The sequence below is a fragment of the Microtus oregoni genome, unplaced genomic scaffold, assembly GCF_018167655.1.
Source record: "Microtus oregoni isolate MIOR12 unplaced genomic scaffold, Mior012 000003F_ref0000135, whole genome shotgun sequence".
Classification (NCBI taxonomy): Eukaryota; Metazoa; Chordata; class Mammalia; order Rodentia; family Cricetidae; genus Microtus; species Microtus oregoni.
The window spans coordinates 18,506,021-18,530,415 of record NW_024543062.1 but is presented as its reverse complement, the minus strand read 5'-3'; the positions used below and the strand labels follow the sequence as shown (position 1 = coordinate 18,530,415).

Sequence of the window (24,395 nt, the reverse complement as noted above, 5' to 3'; positions counted from 1 at the left end):
TCTGGGTGCCGGGATTAAACATGTGCACCACCACTGCCCAGCTGCCTCTTCTTATTCTTGTTTTTCTTCCCACCAGCTTGTTTTATGGTGCTGGATTGGAACTCAGGGCTGATGCTTGGCAAGGCTCCTCCATCACTGAGCTGTGAGCCAGCCCTCATTTGCGTTTTTTTCAAATCTGTCTGTAGCAGGTGTTTCTGAGAGAAAGTAACAGTGCCAGGGGACCTTTGAGACCCATCCTGGGGCTGGGCTCTCCCTGGGGAGATTGGCTTAAGCAGCCAAGGCTCTTGAGTCAGTCTGGCTCTTGGCCTGCCCTTCTGTGGCTCTCAGTCAGCTTCCTGCTGCCCTGACCATTGTCCCATGTGAAGAGTGCTGCAGGGCTGAGGAGGGATGTTAAACTGATCATAGCTGTCTTCTTTTGCTTGCAGTGTGGCTCCCAAGGTAGGCCTGATGACTTTGGAAGAGGGCGGGCTGCTGGTCATGTCAGCAGGGAGTCCCCATTTGCACACTCCCCTGGGCAGTGAGTCCAGCCTCCCTTGGGTAACAACAAAGGCTCTTCAGTTCTGCTCATGGGCAAGTGAACACTTCTGCAGTGGCCTTGCCACCTGCCAGGCACCAGTTGCTCTTTGAGGGGACTCTGCTTGAGCCCTGCCCTTGGAGTGTCTATGGCTCATCAGCAGGGAGCACACAAGCTTAGAGAGGCAGAGTCGTGTCTCTCTGGAGAGGGTCGTTACAGCCCCAGGTGGGTATTGGCTATGGCCCATCTCCCAAGGCCTGTGTTGAAGTCCTTTCTCCCAAAGCTCTGGCACTGTCTGGTTTTGTTGATGGTGGTCCCTCTGGCTGTAGATGTTACTTGATTCCCTGCATGGTGCCAACTTCCCGAGTGTTGGGGCCTCCCCTCCTTCTGCTCTGAAGAGTTACACACAGCTCTCTCTGTGCGTGTGCTCACACGTCTTGTCTCATTCCACCCACCCATCTGCCAGACAAGCACGTTACTTAGGGTGTGCAGAGTGCGCTGAAAGGTATTTGGCAAATCAGATATGAAGACAGGGGAGGTCTTTGCTGCCACCTGAGAACCTCACATTAAACAGGTGCTACACACATGGTCAGGCTGCTACAGCACTCCCAGCTGTTTCTTAAGTGCCTAGCTTAGGGAAGGCCTCCGTAAAGAAGCACCACGTGATGTAAGAGCTGAAGGACAGGTGTGCACGGGTGTGGACTGGTGCGTGTGTGAGTGTGCTTAAGTACAAAGTGCAAAGGCCCCGGGGATGAAGACGCTTAGAACACTTGAGGGACTGAATGAAGCAAACAGTGTGAGGGAGAAGAGCCGGGAAGTGTAGGGACCACCCTGGTTCAAGTGTGGAGAATGGACTACTGAGGCATGGTGAGTGCGCTTGCTGGCATCTCTGTTTCTCAGATACTTCAGGCCTCTCAGAGAAACATCCAGAAGACTGTTGCTTTGACTCTCTCAACCCAGATTTTTTTTTTTTTTTTTTTTTTTTTTTGGTTTTTCGAGACAGGGTTTCTCTGTAGCTTTGGTGCCTGTCCTGGAACTAGCTCTTGTAGACCAGGCTGGCCTCGAACTCACAGAGATCCGCCTGCCTCTGCCTCCCGAGTGCTGGGATTAAAGGCGTGCGCCACCACCGCCCGGCTCAACCCAGATTTTTCTCCCCTCCCTCCCACAGGTTATTTACCCAACAGCACGCATGCCGTGGAGGCCATGCTGGCCGCTGCCAGTATTGGTGCCATCTGGAGTTCCACGTCGCCAGACTTTGGTGTGAATGTGAGTTGAGGTCCTGTTGGAGGGGTCAAAGAGTGTCCCTGGTCGGGGGGGGGACCCCAACCCCTTAGAGCTTTTGGCTGTTTGAGCTGAGCTCTGAGTGTCTCCCTGCGCAGCCATAAGAGGGAGGGGAAGGCTACAAGGAAGGATCTTGTCATGGGTGCTGGATTGATTGATGGAGCACACAGCCTCACACACACACAGCGTGAACAGGGAGGGATCTGGTTTTGAGTCATTTAATTTTTCTTTTTTAGACAAAGCCACACTCTGTAGTTCAGACTGCCCTTGAGTTTAAGGCTCAATCCTCCTGCCTTAGCCTTTCAAGTTCTAGGATTAAAGGCATAAGCCACCTCACCTGACTTGGGCTTTGTTTTGAAGTTTACAAACAAACTGGTTCTGGTTTCCTTCCTGCCCGCTGGTTCTCACTTCTCGGTTAGCAGGTGGTATGTGCATCCGTATTTGCTGGTTTGGTGTCATGATGTCACCTGGCCTTCTCTGCCTGGGCCTTTGGGACTCTGAGCTTTCTGCGTGTCTGTCCTAACCTCCTTGGGCTTTCTGTGGAACCGTGGTGCACTAGGTGTGTGTAGAGTGGCCCAGGCAGCTGGAGTGTGCTATAGCGACCGGGGAAAGCCTTCTCTGACCACAGTCATCAGGTCAGTACGGCCCTGGACTCAGGGACTACCAAGTGCCAGGAGGATGTGCACTGTGGCAGGACACATGGTGTCCATGCCACCAGCTCTCCTGATGCCAGCTGCTTCTGACCCAGGCTGGGTCAGTTGTTGTGGCCAACAGCTGGGGGTTGGTCTGGGTGCTGGACTGGTAGAGCGTGGGCTGAGTTTGGGGTATATTCCTGAGTCATTCTTCAGGGGTGAACGTGTAAACTCACATCTGCTAAAAGAGGCCTGTTCTCTCAGCAAAGGCATTTGAGGTATCTCATCGTCTCATGGAGGAGGCGTGATTGTTCAGGAACCCTCGCTTTGGTCCATGGCCCAGTGAGCAGAGGTGATGTCCCATGTGTTCTTTTCTACTTCCTGTGCCCTTTCCCACATAGAACCAACCCCAGGACTGTCTGGGATCAGCAGGGGTTGGCCTATATTGAAACTCTGCAGGTGGCTACCAGCCCCAGGGCCTACTGTGGGGCTGAATGAGCTATTTGGGGCCCATGGAGTCCTCATAGGAGGTTCTAACAAGGTGGCCCTAGGTGCTGTTCTGATTGGGTCCCTCAGGTGGCGGTTAAGAGTCAGGTGGCAGAAAGGTCTTTGGGTATGAGGTTGGCCACCTGAGGTCTAGAACCTGGGATGTGGACCCACAATGCACCCATGGGCACTGAGAGGACACAGGAGGCCTCTGTGGTTGGGACCCTTTTAACCGTTGGGTCAGTAAATACTGGCTCTTGCTCACTAGGAGGGAGAGAGCACTCTGTCATCAGAACTGGAGTATCCTGTGTGGGGGCTGCAAACCTGAGGCAGAGCTCCAGCATTGGCCTTCCGGTGGTGCTGGTGGTGGGGTGCACCCTTTAGTGGACTGGAGTGCCCTCTCCTGGGTAGATGTTACCACCAGAGAGAGGCCTGTGACTCCAAAGGACTGGTCTCCTGTGAGTGGGTTCCCTGGCTCTTTGTCTTGCAATCTGGAGTCACAGCTGCAGGCCGGGTGATTCTTGTTTGCTTGTTTCTTGACACTAGGGGGCAGCAGGGCTCCACTGTCTCCTCCATCCTACAGGGCCTTGGCTGCAGCTCCTCCTCGACCAGAGGCTGCTGCTGTGTTTAGCCACTCAGCTTCAGACTCTAGGTAGGGTCTCCTTTCACTGGTCCTCTTTCCTGCCTTACACAGGAAGCGAGCCTAGAGCTGCCTGGCAGGGGACAGATAAATGGCATCTCATGAAAGGCTTAATGAAGGGCTACCCCTTGCCTACTGGCTCCTGGTCTAGGGCCCTATGTCCCTGACTGTCCCAGTGTTTGCTCATCTCCACATCTGTTCCCTATGAACTGTGGCCTTGGGCAGATCCAAAGTCATTGAATCTGCTGCTCAGACTGCCTACTCGAACTGACCACCCTGGGAAGGGTTTCTGGAGCTGGGAGCAGGTCCATTTCTCTGACATGTACCATGGCCTGTCTTAGTCTCCTGACCGCTGCTGCTCTGCTGTGCTCTGTGTAGCACACGTGTGGGCTTGTGGGCCATTGCGCCACAGGACGTGACCCGCTCAGTGCCGCACTTGCCAGCCACTTGTTTTTTTTCTGTTTTCTGTTATTTTAGAGACATCAGGGAGGCCACCCTCTAAGAGGCCATGTGCTTTAGGGCTCAGCCTGCAGCCTGTTGCCCTCATTCTGCAGTGTGCTTCAGCGGCTTGAGGGTTATGTGAGTGGAAATAGGACAGCCACTGTCCTCACTCTGGAGGCCATCTGTGTGACTCAACATCAGCCACTGCTTTCGACACCTGGTTGGTTGCCAAGCACTGGCGGGGTGTTCATTGTAGCACAAGGCCCAGCTCTTGGGACCTCAGCAGGCCCACTGCTCCTTCACGTGCTCTGAGCCCTCTACCTCACCTGCCCGGCGGGGGGGGGGGGGGGGAGCTTCGGCTGTGACCTGCAGGCTCTGACTTGGAAACGCCTGTCTTCTTTGCTGTCTGACTACTACCACTGTGATTGGGGGTATCTCTGCGTTGTCTGAACCTTAGGCCTTATCACCGTGGCTGGGGGTGTCCTTGCAATGTCTAAGTACGATCACCGTGGCTGGGGGTGTCCCCGCAATGTCGGAGCCCTAGGCCTCTGGCTGCTAGGTCTTCCTTTTGGCCAGTTGAAAATGGTGATGGTCTTCTGAGATGAAGACCCTGCCACCTGCTAACACCCTCCCAGGCTAGCTCCTTCCCAGCTTCTCTGGCCTTGGGCTTTCTAGACTTGCCCTTCCTTCTGTGAACGCTGTCCTTGGTCCCATGCCTGGTGTTCCCTTCTAGGTGCTGATGTGATCTGCCCAGGGCCCTCAGCACCCACTTCTGTCCTGCCATCTATTCTGTGTGTTGTTCCAACAGAGCAGCCTGTCAGTTGGGAGCCCTGGTACCCAGGGTCAAGCTGCAGCCCCAGCAGTGCCACTGGCTTCTTGGCATGCTCTGCTCCAAGGTCTTAGTCAGTTCTTCTCAGTAACGTTCCCAAGTCCTGGTGCCGCGAGAGTCAAAGGAGGGCATGACTTTGACAAGCTTAGAACATGCATGTAAGTTGAGGGCTTCGAGCATTGTTATGAGTGTTTACTGACAACCATTTTTTTTTTTTTTTACCACTTAACCACGGACTCTCCATCCGTGTTTGTGTCTCAACCACACAGCAGGCAGAGTTCATGTTCTTGTGTGGTTGAACGCTTCCTATAGCAAAGATCAGGACAGGCCCCTGTGTCTGTGCTGTAGGTGTTCAGTGGTCCTGGAGTGTTGGGGAACCCTTTGTTTATGGGGTGAATGAGGGAGGGAGACAGGTGTTGGTAACTGTTGTCACCGCACCAGGTCCTGGGCGCTCACCACTCAAAAGCCAGTGTCTGGGAGGCAAGGGTTGGAGAAGAATCAGGTCTATTCAGAGAGGGAGGCTAGAGAGGTCTGTCATCCCTGGTGCCCTGTCCTGGGAGTCTTGGGTACAAAGGGGACTTTCATGGGGGAAAGGAAGAGTGGGGCCGGGAGATTGGATCTTTGTCACCCCTGGGGAGAAGGGGGAGTCTCCCTTTCCTCTCTGTTCTGAGCAGAGCACCACAATGGGGTTCAGTGAACTTCCAGGGCTGACAGCCCCCACAGAGACTTCTTTTCCGAAGGCAAGACCTCACGGTCCTCACACTTGCGTTTACTGGTGGGCAGGGGGTGATGGCCCTCAGTCAGAGACTCTCTGAGGTGATAGCCACACTTTGGACATGGCCTGCTGCACCGTAAGGGGTTGTGTATGAGTGTCTTTCAGGGCTAATGACTGTCTTCTCAATCAGATTTGGCAAGAATTTTATTTTGTTGGGGCAAAAAATAGGTTTACTGTTTTTTATATAGTACATTTATAAAAGTTAATTTTTGTTTTTTGTTTTTGTTTTGTTTGTTTTTCGAGACAGGGTTTCCCAGTAGCTATGGATTCTGTCCTGGAACTCACTCTGTAGACCAGGCTGGCCTTGAACTCACAGAGATCTGCCTGCCTTTGCTTCTCAAGTGCTGGGATTAAAGGCGTGCGCCACCATCCAACAATAATTTTTTATATTATACTAGTTCACTAGTATAATTCTTTCCTTTTATTTTTAAATTTTATTCTTTTTTTTTTTTTCCCCCAGAAGGAGTTTCTCTGTGTGGCTGCCTTGTCTGTCATGGAACCCGATTTGTAGACCAGGATGGCCTTGAATTTCAAGATCCATCTGCCTCTGCCTCCTGAGTGTGTGTCACCGGCCCTGCTCTTAAGTTTTATTTTTATTTTTTTAAATAATTATGTGTGTGTTTGCTGTGTCTGTGTGGTATGCATGACACAACATACATGTGGAGGTCAGAAGACAACTTTGTGGGGTCAATTCTATCTTTCAGCTTTTCTTGGGTAGCTGTCAGGCTAGTGTGACCGCTGCCAGCCTAGCACCCTCACCCTCTGGCTGGCTCAGCCTGAGCTTGAACTCACGAACTCGTGATCCTCCACTTCAGCCTATAAGTGCTGGCATGAGCAGCAGTGCCCTGTCCCATTCTTCTCTGAGCTGTCTGCATTGTGAACACTCTTTTAGAAGTGGAACCAGAAGCAACTACACCAGAAGTTGTTTCCCCATGACCTTCTGATCATGTTCGTATTTTGGGAGAGTGGGGACCCTCGTGGGTTCCCTGGCAAGTGCCCTGCACATGGGAGGTGGAGTGAACCCACTGTGCCTGTGCTCTGCTGTCAATCAATGTGGGCTTAAAAATGATGGCATTGAGGTGAGCTCAGTCCCGGAGAAGATGCCCAGGTGTGAGGGTGTATCATAACTCCAGGTGGGCTGCTTGGCAGGGACAGATTGCCAGGCTGAGGGGATGCTGCTGTAGCCTGGGGGAGCACCTTGAATTGTCCCCGCCTTTTCGATTCCTGCTGAGTCAGCGCCTCTCCCTGCTGAGCATCACACAGGGAGCTCTGGAAACACTGAGCACTGGAGCAACTAATTAGTCACACTTAGGGCTCTAATTAACCTAATGGTCCCTCTGCAGGTGGCCAGACCCTGTCTGTGATGTGTGGTGTCCCTGTACATGTCCTGAGCAGCTGCTGGCAGAAGTGCAGAGGGGTGGAGCCTTCCCTGCCTCACTGGCCTTGCTAGCAGTGGTGGTGGCCTCCTGGCCATCCTAGGTGGGGCAGGGGCTGAGGAAGTCTGCTTCAGTGCTTTGATCTGTTCTCCTTTGGGGGCGTACAGCAAAGGGGTCCCCTGGCTGTGCCTGTCTACATTAATTTGTATGGGCGGTAGGAAGGGGCTACCCTTGGTTGGCTGTGAATTCCCCGTGCATGGTGCACAGTTGTATTGGTAAGCCTGCTCCTCCAGCCAGGGCTTCCCGAGCAGCGTGCGTGCTTACAGGAGAATGTGAACACTTGCAGGTCGGTGCAGGTTCCTCCTACACCGAGGTTTCACAGAACGTGCACCCTTCTGGAAGGCAGATGGCTGTGTTTCTGGAGGGCTGTGGTGAGAGGTGGCCTGTGCAGTGAGGACCCTCTGCTGGGGCCGACAGAACCTTTTCTGTTTTAGGTCATGCTTCCGAGTCTTTGGGCTTTTTAATGTCAAGGCCTTCCTCAGTGTGGCCATCACTGAGGAGAGTTTGCATGGGCTGCCTGTATTGGCTGCAGGTGCTGAGGACAAGTGACATTGCTCGGCCCTGACACTGACATTTTTTTTCTCCTGCATTTATCGTTTCCAATGATCCCTCCTCTCATTTTTAGGGTGTCCTGGACCGGTTTTCTCAAATTCAGCCAAAGCTTATCTTCTCCGTGGAGGCTGTTATCTACAATGGCAAGGAGCACGGCCACCTGGAGAAGCTGCAGCGAGTTGTAAAAGGTACTTGGGATCCTGCCCTGGGTGAATGCACAGACAACAGCTGGGTCTGACCTTGTCCACCCCTCCTTCAGGACTGCCTGACCTGCAGAGAGTGGTGCTGATCCCCTATGTCCTCCCAAGGGAGAAGATAGACATTTCCAAGATCCCCAACAGGTGAGGAGCCACCACTCTCCAGACTAGGTCCATCCATATATCTGAGGTGGGGAAGCCATTAGCTGAAACCTTGCCATGGTATGGAGCGTGGGAGGCCCCCATGATGAGTCTCTCCAGACCAGATAGCAGTGAAATACAGGCACCTTCAGCTTCCTTCCTGTCTTGCTGTGGCCGGGGAGGGCATCAGGTCTGCCTTCCTGGATTGGGCAGAGCAGGCTGGTGTTATATAACTTGTGTGCATAGGCATGCTCACATGTGTCACCCACGTGGCACACTCAGTTTTGTACTTAACACGTGGATGCTGTGTAGACAGACATGTATGTGCATAGTGTATGCAGCTAACCTGAATCTGTGGGTTCTTCATCTGTGGATATGACCAATCACAGCTGGTAAAGATTTGGGGAACTCCTGCATCTGCCTGAGGATGTGCAGATCTTTCAGGGCCACTGTTCTTATTGTGTGTCCTCTGTGGTGGCTTAGGGCTGGGAGCATGCCCTTTGGCTCTGTCCCCTTTTGCAGATGGGCCAAGGACCTGCAGGTTTTAGTCCCTGTGGGGTTCTTGAACCTGTGCCTCCCAGGATGCTGGGAAACAATGCTGTTTGTTCCTGGCTGCTGCTGATCCCTCCTCTGCTTTTCTGGCCTTCATAGTTTGTCAGTCGGTTAGGCCTTAGTTCGTGCTACTGGCAGGTGCCCCCCACCTCTCAGGCTACAGTCTGAGGCTATGAGGAGGGACTGTGGGGACATGGCAGCCCTCCACCCCCCCCCCCCATGTCCTCTGTGAGGAGAGGACTAAGATAGCCAGTGAGTGACATTGGGACCCCTGATTTTTGCAGGGTGCTGTCTGGGGCCCCACAGGATGTGAAGCATGTGTCCTGACCTCCAGAGGATGAGACACACCTGTGTGTGTGTGGGGGGAAATGCTGGCTGCTGGGCCCAGCACATAGGCACAGCACAGCCATTCATTCGGAGGGAACGGAAATACTCAGCAGTTGCCAGCTGTCTGGATGCTTCTCTGTGAGATCTGGGGTGGTTGCTTCTGGTAGAAATAAGTCAGGGTACTAAGAAATACTCCCCCCTTGAAGTGTCCAGGTGAGGCAAACTTTACTTTTGATCCAGAGGGTGTGCACTGATAACTCAGGTGGTGAGCACCCTTTCCCCATTGGCTGGGCTCTGACCTCACAGTCTCATTCGATTTGCTAGTCTGGAAAGAATTGGTGCACAGGAAATGAAGGAAGAAGGGGAAGAGTGTCATTGTTCAAGGAGAAAAGGGGTCCCTGCCCCAGAACATTAAGTCCCTGGAAAGCAGTAGGAGTCTCTGGGTAAACAAAGGTTTTAGTGGGTGGGTGGGATTAAAATACTTGCATGAAAGTCTTACTAGGTGGGGGAGATACAAAGATTTGAATTCCTTACACTAAACTGGGGTTTTATAGTATTTGATAGAAAAGATTCGTGTTGATATTTCTTGCACTCCTGACTGGCCTTGAGGTCTGCCCTTCACTGGCCCCTGCTCCCTGGGAAGAAAGCTGAGGGCAAAGCGCGGTTTGGCCAGCCCTGGCCGTTAGTGTTTCCCACTGATCCCAGCTGGGTGGCTCCATGACAGTAATTCACCTGTCTGTTCTCTTGCTATCCTTTAAGTGCCGATGGCCCATGCCTCTGTGAATTAAATAGGTCAGTGCTGGGACAAGTGCATAGCTAGCTATGGGTAACTAACAGTGTGTCTCCATGAGGCCCAGTGGGTTCTGTCTCTTGAAGGCCACCCACAGCCACAGCTGTGTGTGAGGTCCTTGTGAGCCCGCCCAGGTATTTGTTCCTCTGGACCCAGGCAGCTTGCTGACCTAGTAACTGATAGCCAGATGGAGGAGATCTGGTCTTATTCATGTAACCCTAGATTTAGCCCTGCTGTGTCTGATGAGGCCTTGATGCAGAGGTGAGGAGGAAAGCTGGGGGTCATCCCTGTTTATCAGTAACTGATGTGAAGTGAGGTTGTCAGGGGAGCCACATCCATGGTTAGTTCTGCTCTATGTAGCGCAGAGCAGTCCCCTCGTCAAACCCCAGGCACCCTCCGCTGCCATTGTTTTCTTAGGATTGCTGCTGTCACAGATAAGCCTGCCTGGTGAACGGCTGGGTCAGAGAGCGCAAGACAGAACCTCCCCTGGTCTTTTCATTTTTAGGAGAGCAGCAAAACCATGGTTATTTACTGTGGTTTATGGAGCCTTTGAAAGACAGGGACTTTTCTCTGCAGTTAGTGTCCATTAGACTGGCGCTTCACCCAACAGGCTTCAGAGGAGGTGTTTGTGGGGTGCGACTGTCAGAACCAGTTTGGATGTCTTTTTTCCAAGCCATTCCCTGTCCCTGGTCTCTGAGGCATGTCTTCTCATGCCAGGCGGGGTGGGCTTCATTGTCATTGGCCTCAGCAAATTGCTGAGGTGAATGATATCCTGGCTTGGAAAGGAGAGTTTGGTTTGTCAGAAAATGGAGACCTGCTGTTCCCATTTGTTCTTTGGTTCTGGGCCACCCACGTCTGGTGACTTCTGGTGGCTGTGGGCTGAGGCAGGGCAGAACTTAGTTTGGGTTAGTTATATTTATTCTGGGTCTGATATTTACCTTTACTCCTCGCTGCTACAGCAGCTGTAGGCCCTGGATGTAATAAACGAGGGTGATACATATTTGCTTGTGGTGGCTTCGCAGTTGCTCTACCTTCCTGATGCTGCCCTTCTGCCCCTGCCCCAGGGTGGGGAAGCCTGCAGGTTCAGCTGTGGGACAGGCACTCCTGTCTTGGGCTGTGCATCAGGAGGTGGAGTGTGAATAAGGAAGCAGACTGGTCCACACTGGTCCTGGGGTCTGTGGCCAGTGGATAGGCTCGCTGTGAGCTAATCTTCCCAGCCATGTTGAGGGTTTTTTTTTGGGGGGGGCTGAGAGACTGGGGGAGGAGTTGTTTCTAAAGAGCCAACCCTTGATACAAGAAACTCCAGCACTTAATCTTCAGCGACTTCCCCTTTAGCCATCCTGAATTTGGGACTCTCCCTTCCTCAGGCACAGGCTTTCATACCCAGTCAGCAGCTGTGGATACGGGCACACCAATGTTCCAGGCTCTTATGGTAGATGAGGAGGGATCTTGGGCCTTATCTAGCTGGGGGCTGAATCAGTAGGCCTCTTCTGGCATTCTGGAATGTTCACTGTTGGTTTCTCATGTTCCTGCCTACAGCATGTTCCTGGATGACTTCCTGGCAAGCGGGACAGGCGCGCAGGCACCACAGCTGGAGTTCGAACAGCTGCCCTTTAGCCACCCTCTGTTCATCATGTTCTCCTCGGGCACGACAGGGGCACCCAAGTGTATGGTGCACTCTGCCGGGGTAGGTGACAGTCATCAGACTATCCGTTCTGCAGAGTCCCCAAGGTGCTGCTTTTCTCTGAGTGGGATGCTTCCGGGAGACTTGGAGCTGGCCCAGGGCAGTGGGGCTCTGCATCCTTGGCTGTTGTGGCTGTGACAGGCTGCAGGGGTGTAGAACACCCCTGCAGCCTGGGCAGGATGCGTCCAGTGAGCCAGCCGCCTTGACACTGCAGGTTGTGGGCCCGCAAAGGGTTGTGAGCCCAGAGGATGGGCTAGCAGCGTCTGCAAAAGGCAAGTAGGAAAGAGGACAGACTGTACCAGCACATCAGGAAAGAGGACAGACTGTACCAGCACATCAGGCTTGCAAGGGATGTAGTGAGCCTGTGGAGTCAAGCCGGAGCTGGGTGGCCTTTGAGTTTTACAGGGGACTGTAGATTGTGGTCAGAAGCATTCGAAAGCCACTAGGTTATGCTAAAAGTAACTCACTGAACGCTTCCTGCGCTGTCATTGCGGAGGCTCACAAGAGGGACACCCACTTTCTGAGGGCAGGACATGAAGACTGAATCTCAGGAGGTCTGCCTCTCCCACAGCCTCACTCCTTGCCTGGTCAGTGGTCTTCACACATCCTCAAATGGCTCATGAGATACCTGGGCCTTAGTCTGTTTTCTTTTCTATGACTGAATACTGCAGACAAGGGAGGGGCTGGGCTATGGGCCAGGGCCGTTCCTGCTGCCTGGTGCCTTTCAGGACAGATAGGAGGGGTCATGTTTTCTCTGTCCTCACCCTGCCCTTGTATCTCCAGGGACCCGACTAAGCATTTAGCCTGGTTTGAGAGTCTCCCTCCCCCTTTTATTTTTATTGTTATTTGACTGTGTGGCAGATCAGCTTTGAACATGGCAGTCCTCCTGCCTCAGCCTCCTGAACACTGGAATAACAAGCATATATTACTGTGCATGGTTTTTGAGAGAGTTTGTTGCCTTGAAAATATATGAAAACAGACTGGGGGAGAAGAGAGTGTAGGCCTGGTGTATGGGGTCAGAAGTCATCACTGGCTTGTCACTTGGGTTGCTGCATCCCTGGGAGCGTGTGCACCAGCACTGAAGACAAAAAAATGAGCTCTCGTTTGTGCCCCTGGGGAACCATGCTGCTGTGCCTCCTCCCCCAGGGAAGGCAGTCTGCCTGGGTGTGTAACAGTCAAAGGATAAGTGTGGGGATGGACCTGGAGGAGAAAAGCAAAGCTCTGCTTTGAGCTTAGAACCTGAGAGTGACAGCAGGTGCATGGCGGTGTGACCCTTGAGAAGACTCTGCTCCTCCTTCCAGGTCCATCATGATTGGAAGGGGAGCCTCTGGGAGGTTCTTTCTGCTGAACCCTGTGTTTGCTTTGTTATCCCCCCAACCCTTTTTTTTTTTTCGAGACAGGGTTTTTCTATATAGCCTTGGCTGTCCTGGAACTCACTCTACATACAGATCAGGCTTGCCTTGAACTCATAGATCCACCTGCTCTTGTCTCCCAGGTGCTGGGATTAGAGGCTTGTAACACTGGCATGTTTGTTATTTGTCTGTGGTTGTGATAAAATGCCCCAACAAAAAGCAGTTTAGAGGAGAAAAGAGCTTACCCTGGCTTACAGGTCCCAAAAGGGTGTGGAAGGCATGGCGGCAGGAACACAAGGCCACTTGGTAGTCAGGAAGTAGAGAAATCGAAGTGGGGCTAGATTTTAAAACCTGAAAGACATACTTTTTCAAGCAAGGCTTCTGCTCCTATAGGCTCCATAACCTCCCAAAGAGCACTGCCTGCTGGGGACCTGTGGGGGCATTTCTCATTCAGACTGCAGGAGCTTTATATCCGACCTCTTCTGAGTGTGAGTGTGTGACAGGAGTTGGTGTGTTACATGCGAGTCTTGTGCAGCCCCTGACTCTTCCATAGCCTGTGAGCCTCCCTGTAAGCCTGGTGCTCATACCCGTGGGCCAGGCCCAGGCAGGGAGCTGGTTATTCCAGGGGCATCAAAGGGTGGCATCCTCACTCTGCCACAGGATCTCATAGAGGACTCAGTATAGAGAAAGGAAGGCATGGGCAGTGGGCACTCACAGTGCTAGCTGGACTCAGCTCTGAGAAGGAAGCCCCAGCCTCCCACAGAGCTGCTGGGAGTGCACATGTGCAGGGTTTGGGGGTGCTGAACTGTCCTGGGCGAGCAGGAGGAGCTAGGTGCAGCGCTGGGGGAGGGTGTTTCCCAGGCTGTGCGTTGTGGATTTGGAGCCTGGGATTGTATTACCTACTAAATACTGAAACCAAAAGTGGAGGGTGTCGATGGGAGGTGTCCCATGTGGTCCCCTCTGCCTTAGTGTCTCTGAGCTCTGTGTTTAGATGTCTTCTTTCAGGACAGGGACACATCTGCTATAGGCCCTTGAGTTTTCTCTCCCATCTCAGTGAAGGTCATTTCTCTTTTTCATGAGGTTAGTATGTCTCTGGTGTCCCTGATGGGATGGGACAGAGAGCTCATAGGTGGATGGGGTGTACTTGGGTGTCAGATGGCAGAGTGACACGGAAGCTGGCCCTTAGAGCCAGAGCACTCCAGTTGACTTTCCTAGGGAGGGGGGATGGATGATGTGTCTCACTCATGCCTTGCTCTCCGTGTCTCCCACAGGGCACCCTCATCCAGCACCTGAAGGAGCACATGCTACACGGCAACATGATGACCAGCGACATTCTGCTCTACTATACCACGGTGTGTCCTGTGACCTGCTGCTGCCCCTCCTGGGGCTGGGTGGTACAAGGAATAGCCTAGAGCAGCATCGAGTACTTGACACTAACCGGAGCTTGAGTTGGGAGTTGGGGTGTTCCTGTCCAGTCTGGAGACGTTCCAGAGCATCTAGCAGAGTCTTGGGTGGTTCATCTCATATTTCTTTTTTTCAGTGCCTGGGATTGAACCCTGGTCCTCAGGCATGCTAGGCAAGTGCTCTGCCACTAAACCACATCCCTAGTCCTTAATTTTTTTTTTCATTTTGAGATAGCATCTAGCTGAGTTGTCCAGGCTAGATGGTGCTTAACTCTGTAGACCAAGCTGGTCTTGAACCCCTGACCTCCTGCTGCAGCCTCCCAAATCCTGGGATTTACAGGCATGCACAATTACTCCCTGCTTTCTGGGAACTTCCTCACCAGCTGTAGGTCCCCACTTCCCAATACTGACCCTAGGGTGCTGGGTGACACTCAGGTTCCCAGCAAGTCTGCCCAGACTTCCCTCTGATCCATGTATGGAAGCTTGGGTGCCCCCTTTGTGCTCCAATTTGGAGATTCCTGCTGGAATTCCTCCCTCCCTTTGTGTTTTGTTCCAGATCTGCCCAGATTTCCCCCAAATCCCTACTACTAGTTATAGTAGTAGTCAGTGGGCCTGCGTGTCATTTCCTTTTAGAACATTTTTTGTTTGTTTGTTTTAGACTGGGGTTCACAACGTAGTTAAGGCTGGCCCCAAACTTGTAGTCCTTCAGCCTCTCCCCAACTGCCCTCAGTGCTAGGATTCTCAGCCTACACCTCTGCCTGATTTACCTGGTCTCCCTGTTTGTGGCAGGTCGGTTGGATGATGTGGAACTGGATGGTGTCAGCCCTGGCCACAGGAGCATCCTTGGTCCTGTACGATGGCTCCCCACTGGTTCCGACACCCAATGTGTTGTGGGACCTTGTGGACAGGATAGGGTAGGTACCCTGGGTCCTGCTCAGTTGACCCAAGCTGATCCAGAGTTCTCTGTCTTTCTGCGTGAGAGGGTGTGGAGAATGCTGGAAGCAGAGGGGACAGAGGACGAGACAGGCGCACCCTCGGCCTGTTGCTTGTGGAGTGAGGACTGGTCCTCAGACTGGGACTGAGAGAGAGGCCAAAGGAATGGGGTTCGCTCTTGTTTTTTGCACCAGTGGGATGGAAGCCAGGACCTCATGTATGAGACAAGCGTTCTTCCTCTGAGTTAGAGCCTTAATATGTCTGCCTTTCTTTTCTCTCCCTTCCTCCATTCTTCCATTCCTTACTGTTTTTTATTTCTAAATTCTTACTTCAATTACCTTTCTGTAGAAATTACATGTATTGAAGGAGTTCGGGTGATATTTCAATTAACTGTGTACTGAAGTGCTACTGTCAATCAATTGATGTCACACCCTGGCCTTGTGGTGACTGTGTTCTTCTGTGCCCTGTGGAGCACAGGCGTTAGGATCGGTGCAGCATTGTGCACAAGATGGTGATTCCAGGGAATCTCCAATCAAGCAGGGCTGAGGGTGTAGGCGGCTGTTTATAGGGTGTCCCTGGGCTCAGGTGAACTGGAGAAGGCTGATGCATGCAGGGAGACACACATGTGGGATGTGAGGCCAATAAACTGCATTCCCACCTGCTTTACTTACAAGTCCTCCCGGGACAGCGTGGCCAGTTCTTAGTGGTCCCTCAGGGCAGGTGATTGGCCAGCTGTCTGCTGTAGTCTTCCCCGAGACATCAGAGCTATACTGCAGGGGTGTGGCTGCCCGTGGCCTTGCTCACGTCTCTCCCCTTGGTGGATGCTAGTGGGAGCCCTAAGGTGCAGAGGCCACATTTGGGCAGGACACAGAATTGGGCACCTCCTCGTGGCTAGGGATTATGAAACTTGTTTTTGGAGACCTTTAAACACCGCGTGCCACCAGCACTTGGTGGATGACCCGTTGCCAGTGATGGAGGCTCAGACTTCTGGTGCCAGCAGCACTGCTCTGCCATGGCCAGTCACCGCTGAACCACCATGGTGGAAGCAGAGGTGCTGCTAGTGGGTTTTGTTTTCTGTTTTTTAAATCATTTTTAACATTTATTGTGTGTGTGACTGTGCATGCTGTAGTGTGAGGTGGGGGTCAGAGGGCAGCTTGTTGGGAGTTGGTTTTGTTCTACCATGTGGGTCCTGGGGATTCAACTCAAGTTGTCAGACTTGGTGACAAGCTCCTTTGCCCACTGAGCTGGCCCACCACGAGTGTTTTTAAATCTTGGCCATTAACATTTTACATAAAACTGCTTGGCTAGAGTGATGTAATGGGACAGAGCAGGCCTGGAGCCTAAACAGGAGGGCAGGAGGTGGGAGGCTGTGGCTGGAGTCTGTTGCTGATGTTTGGAAGCTTTGGGGACCTACAGGAGGCCTGAGGTACTTTCTCTCCCCTGTGTCATAGCATCACCATCCTGGGAACCGGAGCCAAGTGGCTGTCAGTGTTGGAGGAGAAAGACATGAAGCCAGGTGAGTGGCCTCTCAACTGTGTCCCCAGCCCAGGAACTGACATCTGTTCTGGCTGTGTCCTGCATGTGAGCCTGGCTAAAGGCAGTGGGCTTGCTTTAATATCTGGTCATTTTTACCCCTAGTGGAAACTCACAACCTCCACACACTCCACACGATCCTGTCCACTGGCTCACCACTGAAAGCCCAGAGCTACGAGTATGTGTACAGATGCATCAAAAGCAGTGTGCTCCTTGGCTCCATCTCAGGTAGGGCCAGAAGCAGTGGCTGCAGAGGGAAAGGGGGAAGGGAAATGTGGGGTGGCCCTTGGAAGCCATGGATGGGTGTTGTAGTTAGGAGCATTGTCACAGTGGTATGTCGAGTGACAGCAGGTTGTGGGATTAGAGAGTACTTGCTTTTTTGGTTTTTCGAGACAGGGTTTCTCTGTGGTTTTGGAGCCTGTCCTAGAACTAGCTCTTGTAGACCAGGCTGGTCTCGAACTCACAGAGATCCGCCTGCCTCTACCTCCCTAGTGCTGGGATTAAAGGCGTGCGCCACCACCGCCCAGCATACTTGCTGTTCTTGAAGAGGACCAGAGTTTGGTTCCTAGCACCCGTGTTCGGTGACTTTAACCACGTATAACTCAAGTCCTAGATCCTTCTTCTGGCATCCTTGGGGCTGTCTTAGTTATGGTTTCTGTTGCTGTGAAGAGACACCCTGGCAGTGGCAACTCTTATAAAGAAAACATTAAATTGGGGTGGCTTACATTTTCAGAGGTTCAATCCTTTATCATCATGGTGGGGAGCATGTGGCGTGCAGGCAAACATGGTGCTGGAGAAGGAGCTGCTGCATGCTGATATGCAGGCAACAGGAAGTAGACTGACTCACTTCCTGTTGGGTGTGGCTTGAGCATGTATGAGGCTTCAGAGCCTGCCTCCATAGTGACACACTTCCTCCAACAAGATCACACCTATTCCAGTAAGGCCTCATCTCCTAATAGTGCCGCTTCGTTTGGGGGCCGTTTTCCTTCAAACCACCACATTCTACTTCCTGGCCTCTAAAGGTTTGCAGCCATATCATAATGCAAAAATGCATTCAGTCCAGTTTCAAAAGTTCCCATAAGTCTGTAACAGTCTCAAATTTATTTAAAAGTCTGAAGTTCAAATTTTTTTTTTGAGATTCATGCCATCTCTCTCTCTTTTTTTCTTTCCTTTGGTTTTTTTGAGACAAGGTTTCTCTGTAGCTTTGGTGCCTGTTCTGGAACTAGCTCTTGTAGACCAGGCTGGCCTCGAACTCACAGAGTTCTGCCTGCCTCTGCCTCCCAAGTGCTGGGATTAAAGGCGTGCACCACCATTGCCCAGCTCATGCAATCTCTTAACTGTATTTCCCTGTAAAATCAAATTTAAAAAGCAGATCACATACTTCCAACATGTAATGGCACAGAATATACATTATCATTCCAAAACTGTATCTCCATGTCTGATGTCAAAGCATTTTTCAGATCTCCAACTCCTTTCAGTTTTGTTGACTGCAACACACTTCTCCCTGTTGGGCTGGTTCTACTCCCTGTTGGCAGCTCTCCTCATCAGGTATCCCATGGCTCTGTCATCTTCCAACATCTTGGGGTCTCCAAGGCAATTCAGGATTCACTTTGATAACTTCATGAAGTGGCCTCTCTAGGCTTCCATTCAGGGACACCCCAGACACATGCTCACTCATGTGGTTGGCCTTCCACACCTGCCTGTACCTGGAGGAGGAGGCGGTTATACTTAGAGCATAGTTTTGGGGGCATCTAGATCCATAGTGTGAGGATCAGGGTGTCTACACGGACTCTGCATCTCCTCTGGACTCCTGACTTTGCTCCAGCTGACTTTGCTGCATGCCAGTGTATGGTGTGTGTGTCTGTGTGAGGTATGCATTGTGTGTGTGTGTGCACGTGGGCAGGTGTGTAGTGTGTAAGTGTCATCAGGTGAGGCTCCTATTTATCTGTCTTAAGTCTTTGGCTTCCATGTGACCAGCTGAGAGCATTTGCTCTGAGTGCTTGGGTAGGGAGACCCAGTCAGAGAGAACATCAGCAGACATGGCAGGCACAGAGCTGGGTTCAGTCTGTCACGCTTCCTCTCTTTGCACGTGAGCCCTTGCTGTCAGGCCTGTGTCTGTGGGATGGGCGGTACTTGTCTAGGTAGGTCTGCATCTTGCTGACAGGGAACCCTGAAGGTTACCCGTCCCCAAGGGACACCACTCCCCGAGGGTCACTTGTCCTCTGATGTTGCTTGCAGGTGGCACTGACATCATCTCCTGTTTCATGGGCCAGAACTCATCCATCCCGGTATACAAGGGTGAGATTCAAGCCCGCAACCTTGGCATGGCCGTGGAAGCCTGGAACGAGGAAGGTGAATAGCTCACTGACTCTTCTGGGATGTCAGGGAGAGATACATTCATAGATGTGTCCCTTGCTTATGATGATACTTTGTCTCCCATGGGGAACACTGTCCTTTCCCGCGGGTGGGGTTTTGCACTCAAGGACTTCCTGACCCCATCTTCAGAGAAGTAAGTGTTGAGGTGGAGTGCCGCAAGAGCAGTGGGGATCGGGGGTCGGGCTGTGTGTGGATTTTGTTGGGGAGGCCATGGTGCACATGCAGGGTCGGTCACTTTGGCCTGCACATAGCAAAGTTGTGTCCCAAGTAGGAGCGTAAGGAAGGGAGCGTTGTCAGGGTGTGGTCATGAGTATTATTCCAGGCTTAGTCTTCTCCCCGTGTGCCAGGGAAGGCCGTCTGGGGAGAGAGCGGCGAGCTGGTGTGCACCAAGCCCATTCCTTGCCAGCCCACGCACTTCTGGAACGACGAGAATGGCAGCAAGTACAGGAAGGCTTACTTCTCCAAATTCCCGGGTAGGTGGAGCAGCCTGCCGCCACTCCTTGCCTGGCTATGGCTTGGCTTCCAGCTCCCAGTGGCTCTTAGTATCTCATCAGTGTCAGCTCAAGATCTGTACTTGGGTTCAGGTGACCCTCACCCACCTCTGCATTCAAAGCCATGAGCCACATGAGCCACTGGGCAGAGGGCTGAGGGCTGCCTGCCCCCTGGTTCAGGGCTTGTCTGCTGGTTCCAGTGGAAGCGGCAGTTGGAGGGAGGTTTGGAGCTTGAGGAGGGTGATGCTGTGCAGCAGGTGACCTGTGCCCCCCGGGCCACCCCTGCCTTATGTGCTGCCGCCTGCAGTTGACCTTGTCATGCTCCTCTGTAAAGGGCCCTCCTCTCCATGGCCCTGATTCTTTCTGCCTTGCTTGGAATAAGTAGCCTTGAGGTCTTGGTGGACGGATGCTGCTAACACCACAGGGGTTGTTGGCTTTGTGTAAACTACATGTGTGCAGTCACATGTACTGAGACTATAGGTTTGTGCCACCATATCTGACACATGCAGTTCACTGTCTCTGCTCAGCTACACACTGCTTGTTCCAGGACTTGTGAACTCTGTGGCCAGCATCCCCTCCCTTCTGTCCCTGCCTCTGGTGTCTGGATGTGTCCTGGTCCATCCCTTAGTGTGGCCGATGTGTTCCGCCTTTCTTGCAGGTGTCTGGGCACATGGCGACTACTGCAGGATCAACCCTAAGACAGGAGGCATCGTCATGCTGGGCCGGAGGTGAGGTGTCCCTTCCTCCTGCCATTCCCTCTGAGGCACGGGGGACATGGCCTGTGACGTGAGAGGAGAGAGGGCAGCAAGTGGCAGCTGGATGCTAGGGGAGGAGCCATACTGGTGGGCGTGGTGCTTGCCCAGAGGGCCTGGATGTTGCCACATGCTTCAGCCACGTGCTTCTCGCTCTGCAGTGATGGTACCCTCAACCCGAACGGAGTGCGCTTCGGCAGCTCGGAGATCTACAACATTGGTTCGTGCTTGTCTCCTGCTATTCTCACTCAGGTCCAGGGTGGTCCCACCAGCACCAGGACCCTGGTTCCCAAAGAGCTGGTGAGGGTGGACATCCATGTAGTGGGGTGAGGGGGGGTCCCCATGTATACATTTTCTCTTCTGGCCATACTGTGGCACCTCCTAAAACCTCAGAAAGGGTTCAGGTCCCTTGGTCTTGGCTTTCCTTCAAGCTCAGAACATTGGTTAATCTTATCTCTGATTAAGGGAAAGGAAACAGGCACAGAGAGGGTGTATGAATGCTGAAGTACACACAGCACTGTACAGGACACAGATACACACCTCTGAGGGACTCTCAAAGCTTCTGCCTAGGCACTTAGTCCTAGCCCAGGCTCCAAAGCAACCCTTCTTAGGGAGGTGGCCTCCTTTGTCATGCCGATGAGATCTGAGTCCCAGAGAGTGCCAGGTCAGTATAACCAGGTGATGACCTGGACTCACTTTCTCCCTGTCACTGACATCTTAGTATGGATGACATATACCCTCACGTGGGCATCCCTCAGTCCAAGTCAGCTGGCCTGGCGTCCTGCCCTTCTGACAGGTGACATGGCATAGTGGTCTGTAAAGAGCTTCCTGTGAGGCTGTTTCCTTTCTGCTTTTACAGTGGAAGCCTTTGACGAGGTGGAGGACAGCCTGTGTGTCCCCCAGTACAACAGGGATGGCGAGGAGCGGGTGGTCCTGTTTCTGAAGATGGTGTCTGGGCACACTTTCCAGCCTGACCTCGTGAAGCGCATCCGTGATGCCATCCGCCTTGGTCTGTCTGCTCGCCACGTGCCCAGCCTCATCCTGGAGACTCGAGGCATTCCAGTACGTTGTCTCTGTCCTGGCCTATGAGAGCCGGGGTGACTGCAGCTTACTCTTAATTTCTATATGGGTACCATGTTGCCTAGCAACCATAGTCTCCCTCTTGACTGCATTTTCAGCAGCTTCTGTGGGCTGCCATTTTGGGGGGAGGCAACTGGCTGTCTGCAGCTCAACACTGCTAGGTGGGGGATGGCAGGACTAACCCCAGCAGGCCTCAGAGCAGCCCGCCCCTGAGTATGGCCTGAGTGTGCCCTGCAGGCAGCTGGAGGAGTGTGAACTCTGAAGGGAGCTGCACGTGTGTGGTGGGGTTTGTGGGCCTGAAGACCCCTATTCTGGTTCAGTCACATTTCGAGTCAGGAATAGCGGTGTGCATGTGCAAATGTGCACATGTGTGCAAGCGTGTGCAAGCTCCAGTTATCCATAATTGCTGTGACGCTGCCATTCCATGCCTGTAGGCTGCTGCTCATTAGATCATGGGGGGACCCTGGGCTTCTGACTTGGGGGCTCCCTGTACGGACAAAGCAACCGTATGCAGAGATGGACTTGGAGATGGACTCAGCTGGGCTGAGCTGGGTGAGACTCCTGGAGCATGCTGGGAGTAGTCAAGTCACTGACTTGACCAGGAACAACCTGGGTGGTCTGCGCTCTGCCTGGGAAAGAGTTTTGACTGTGTCCCCATAGCCACCAAGGGGTGGGGAGGAAGAGCCTGGAGTGCATGCTGCGTGAGAGTGAGTGGATGTGTGTGAGTGAGTGTGAGTGTATGAGTGCATGAGCAAGTGAGTGAGTGTGTGTAAGTGTGTGAGCGAGTGAGTGTGAGCAAGTGAGTGTATGAGTACATGAGCAAGTGAGTGAGTGTGTGTAAGTGTGTGAGCGAGTGAGTGTAAGCAAGTGAGTATATGAGTACATGAGCAAGTGAGTGAGTGTGTGTAAGTGTGAGCGACTGAGTGTGAGTGTGTGTAAGTGTGAGCGGCTGAGTGTGAGTGTGTGTAAGTGTGAGCGGCTGAGTGTGAGCCAGTGAGTGTATGAGTGCATGAGCAAATGACTGAGTAGCCTGGTCCTACTGACACCCTTCTGGGCAGGAACAGAGATCAGTTGGGGGGTGGCACCTGAGACAGGTGTAGTGTCACTCTGGGCAAGGGCCATGTGGCACCTGGTGTACCCACTTTAGGGCTCCTGGCTATGGGTCTGGTGCATTGCACAGCCTTGGAGACACCCACATGTTCATGTGGTTTTGGCACAGGCATGAAATCACATGACAGGTTCCACGGATGGTGTCAGCACTGCCTGTGATGCCCTTCCCAGCAGGTCCCCTCAAGGTGTCTGCAGGTGCTGTGGCATGTGTTCGAAGCCACTGTGTGTCTGGTTTTATGGGTCTTTCTGGAAGAGAATGTCGGTAGAAACCCGAGGCGAGGCTGCACTGTGTCACCTCTGGTTTAAGCACTTCTGTTTGTCCTCTGTCTTTTCCCGCAGTATACACTCAATGGCAAGAAGGTGGAGGTGGCTGTGAAGCAGGTGATGGCTGGAAGGGCCGTGGAGCACCGAGGTGCCTTCTCCAACCCTGAGACCCTGGACTTTTACCGGAACATCCCTGAGCTGCAGGACTTCTGAGTCAATGGCTCCCACACCGTCCAGCTATGCATGTGATGGAACTTAGGGTCACTCCAGAGACAGTGGCTGCTCCAGATGGCCCTGGGCACTGCACATTCCGCGGGCTCGGAAATAGCATTCCTGTTTCGAACTCATTGGTGGGGACCAGGTCTCCCATGCTCCAGGATGTGCCTGGCCTTCAGAGACCAGGAGGGTACATTGAGGCTCGTCTCAGCCCTGCTGCTGTAGGTCGGCACACAGCCTTGCAGGTGCAGGGCTGGTGGCGTTTGGTAACAGCACACCGGAGGAGCGATGTGGCCTTCAGCCTCATGAGTCCACTGTCCCATCTTGCTCTATGAAGGTGAAATCACACCTATACTCCCTGTCCTTCACTGGCCTGGCTCCCTCAGCCATTCTGTCCTCTCCAGAGCTGACTGAAGCCAGGGCATCTGGCCCAGCATGCCTGTCATCTCACAGATGGCTGTTGGGACCCCTGGGCTGACGGCTCATGTACTGTCTGTCATGGCCAGAACACCATTCTAGGGAATTGTGAGCGACACTCCAGCCACGAGCCCTCTGCTGCAGGGTTCTCGCCCCTCTCTGCGTCTTAACACAGTGTTGGAACAGGTCAAATCTTCCTGGGTGGCATCTGTGCCACCACTTACATGCGTCCTAGGATCCCAGAGTCCTTCGAGGATGGAGCTGCCTGGCCTCAGAGGGAAATGGCCTCCGGCTCCCTCCTAGTAGTTCCTAGGCTCTTGTGTTGTGACTCTCCTCTGCACTTGGAGACGGGGTCTCAGGCTTTGGTCGTCAGGACTCGACGGTGCTTCTCATCTAGTGTGTGGAGTATGTCACAAATCCTGCTGATCATTTTGTATTTTTTTTTTAAACTGAGCACACTATAAAACCTATGGAAATACCCTGGATTTTAAGTCTATAAGGGAGAAGTGCTATGAAGAATTTTATGGAATAAACTTGTGCCATGCACACCTGTACATGCGCAGTATACTTGTGCTTCTCTGAGGTGATTGACACCCTTGTGTAGCTGACTGTACCGGTGTCAGCTCACTGCTGCACCGTGGAGTCGTCTGACTTAGCACCATTGTATGATGGTGTTTCCTGGCTCCTGGTGTTTAGCAATGGACCTGGTCTATGTTAGATCAGTATCTCATGCCTCCCTGCCACCCAGGGCTGACTGGTGTCGATCACAGTCCAGTTTTATCGCCCAAGTCTCTCTGGATTATGCCCAGTAGCCACAGACCCCCAAATCAGCCCATGTAACCTTCCTACCACAGAGAGCGGGTAGCAGTACTGGTCTCCAGGATGCAGGAGCACGCAGCCCCTCTGTGTACTGTGCCCTGTCATCCCTGGTGTGGCTGTCTTACCTGTTGGCGGGTGGTATCCCTGGCTTGTTCCCACCAAGCCTTCAGAGACCGGGAGGGTACCTCACGGGAAGAGGTAAGTGATGGAGGCCTGGCTTCATGTGCCCGTCAGCAGAACTATGGCTTTCCTGGGAGGTCAAGCTGCCTGAGCCCCACTGGCTGTGCTGCTGGGGAGCTTGGGGACCTGAGCACTGAGAGGACCTTTTGCAGTTTTCCATGGGTCATTGTATCAGGCTTGAAGCCACCAGTG

The 24,395-nt window shown here is 52.8% G+C and overlaps 1 protein-coding gene across 1 annotated transcript in view; it reads left to right on the top strand.

The window, feature by feature from the left end:
* Aacs (acetoacetyl-CoA synthetase) overlaps nt 1–23,758 on the top strand; it is a 40,223-nt gene extending 16,465 nt beyond the window's left edge. Inside the window, exons 5-18 of the mRNA XM_041649263.1 lie at nt 1,683–1,780; nt 7,660–7,774; nt 7,846–7,927; nt 11,133–11,280; nt 13,901–13,981; nt 14,822–14,946; nt 16,417–16,481; nt 16,604–16,726; nt 18,737–18,850; nt 19,222–19,347; nt 20,024–20,093; nt 20,279–20,337; nt 20,977–21,179; nt 22,647–23,758. Coding sequence (XP_041505197.1) covers nt 1,683–1,780; nt 7,660–7,774; nt 7,846–7,927; nt 11,133–11,280; nt 13,901–13,981; nt 14,822–14,946; nt 16,417–16,481; nt 16,604–16,726; nt 18,737–18,850; nt 19,222–19,347; nt 20,024–20,093; nt 20,279–20,337; nt 20,977–21,179; nt 22,647–22,784 — 1,547 coding nt within the window. The 3' untranslated portion in view covers nt 22,785–23,758. The remainder of the gene's footprint in view (nt 1–1,682; nt 1,781–7,659; nt 7,775–7,845; nt 7,928–11,132; nt 11,281–13,900; nt 13,982–14,821; nt 14,947–16,416; nt 16,482–16,603; nt 16,727–18,736; nt 18,851–19,221; nt 19,348–20,023; nt 20,094–20,278; nt 20,338–20,976; nt 21,180–22,646) is intronic.
* The last annotated feature ends 637 nt before the right edge of the window (nt 23,759–24,395 follow it).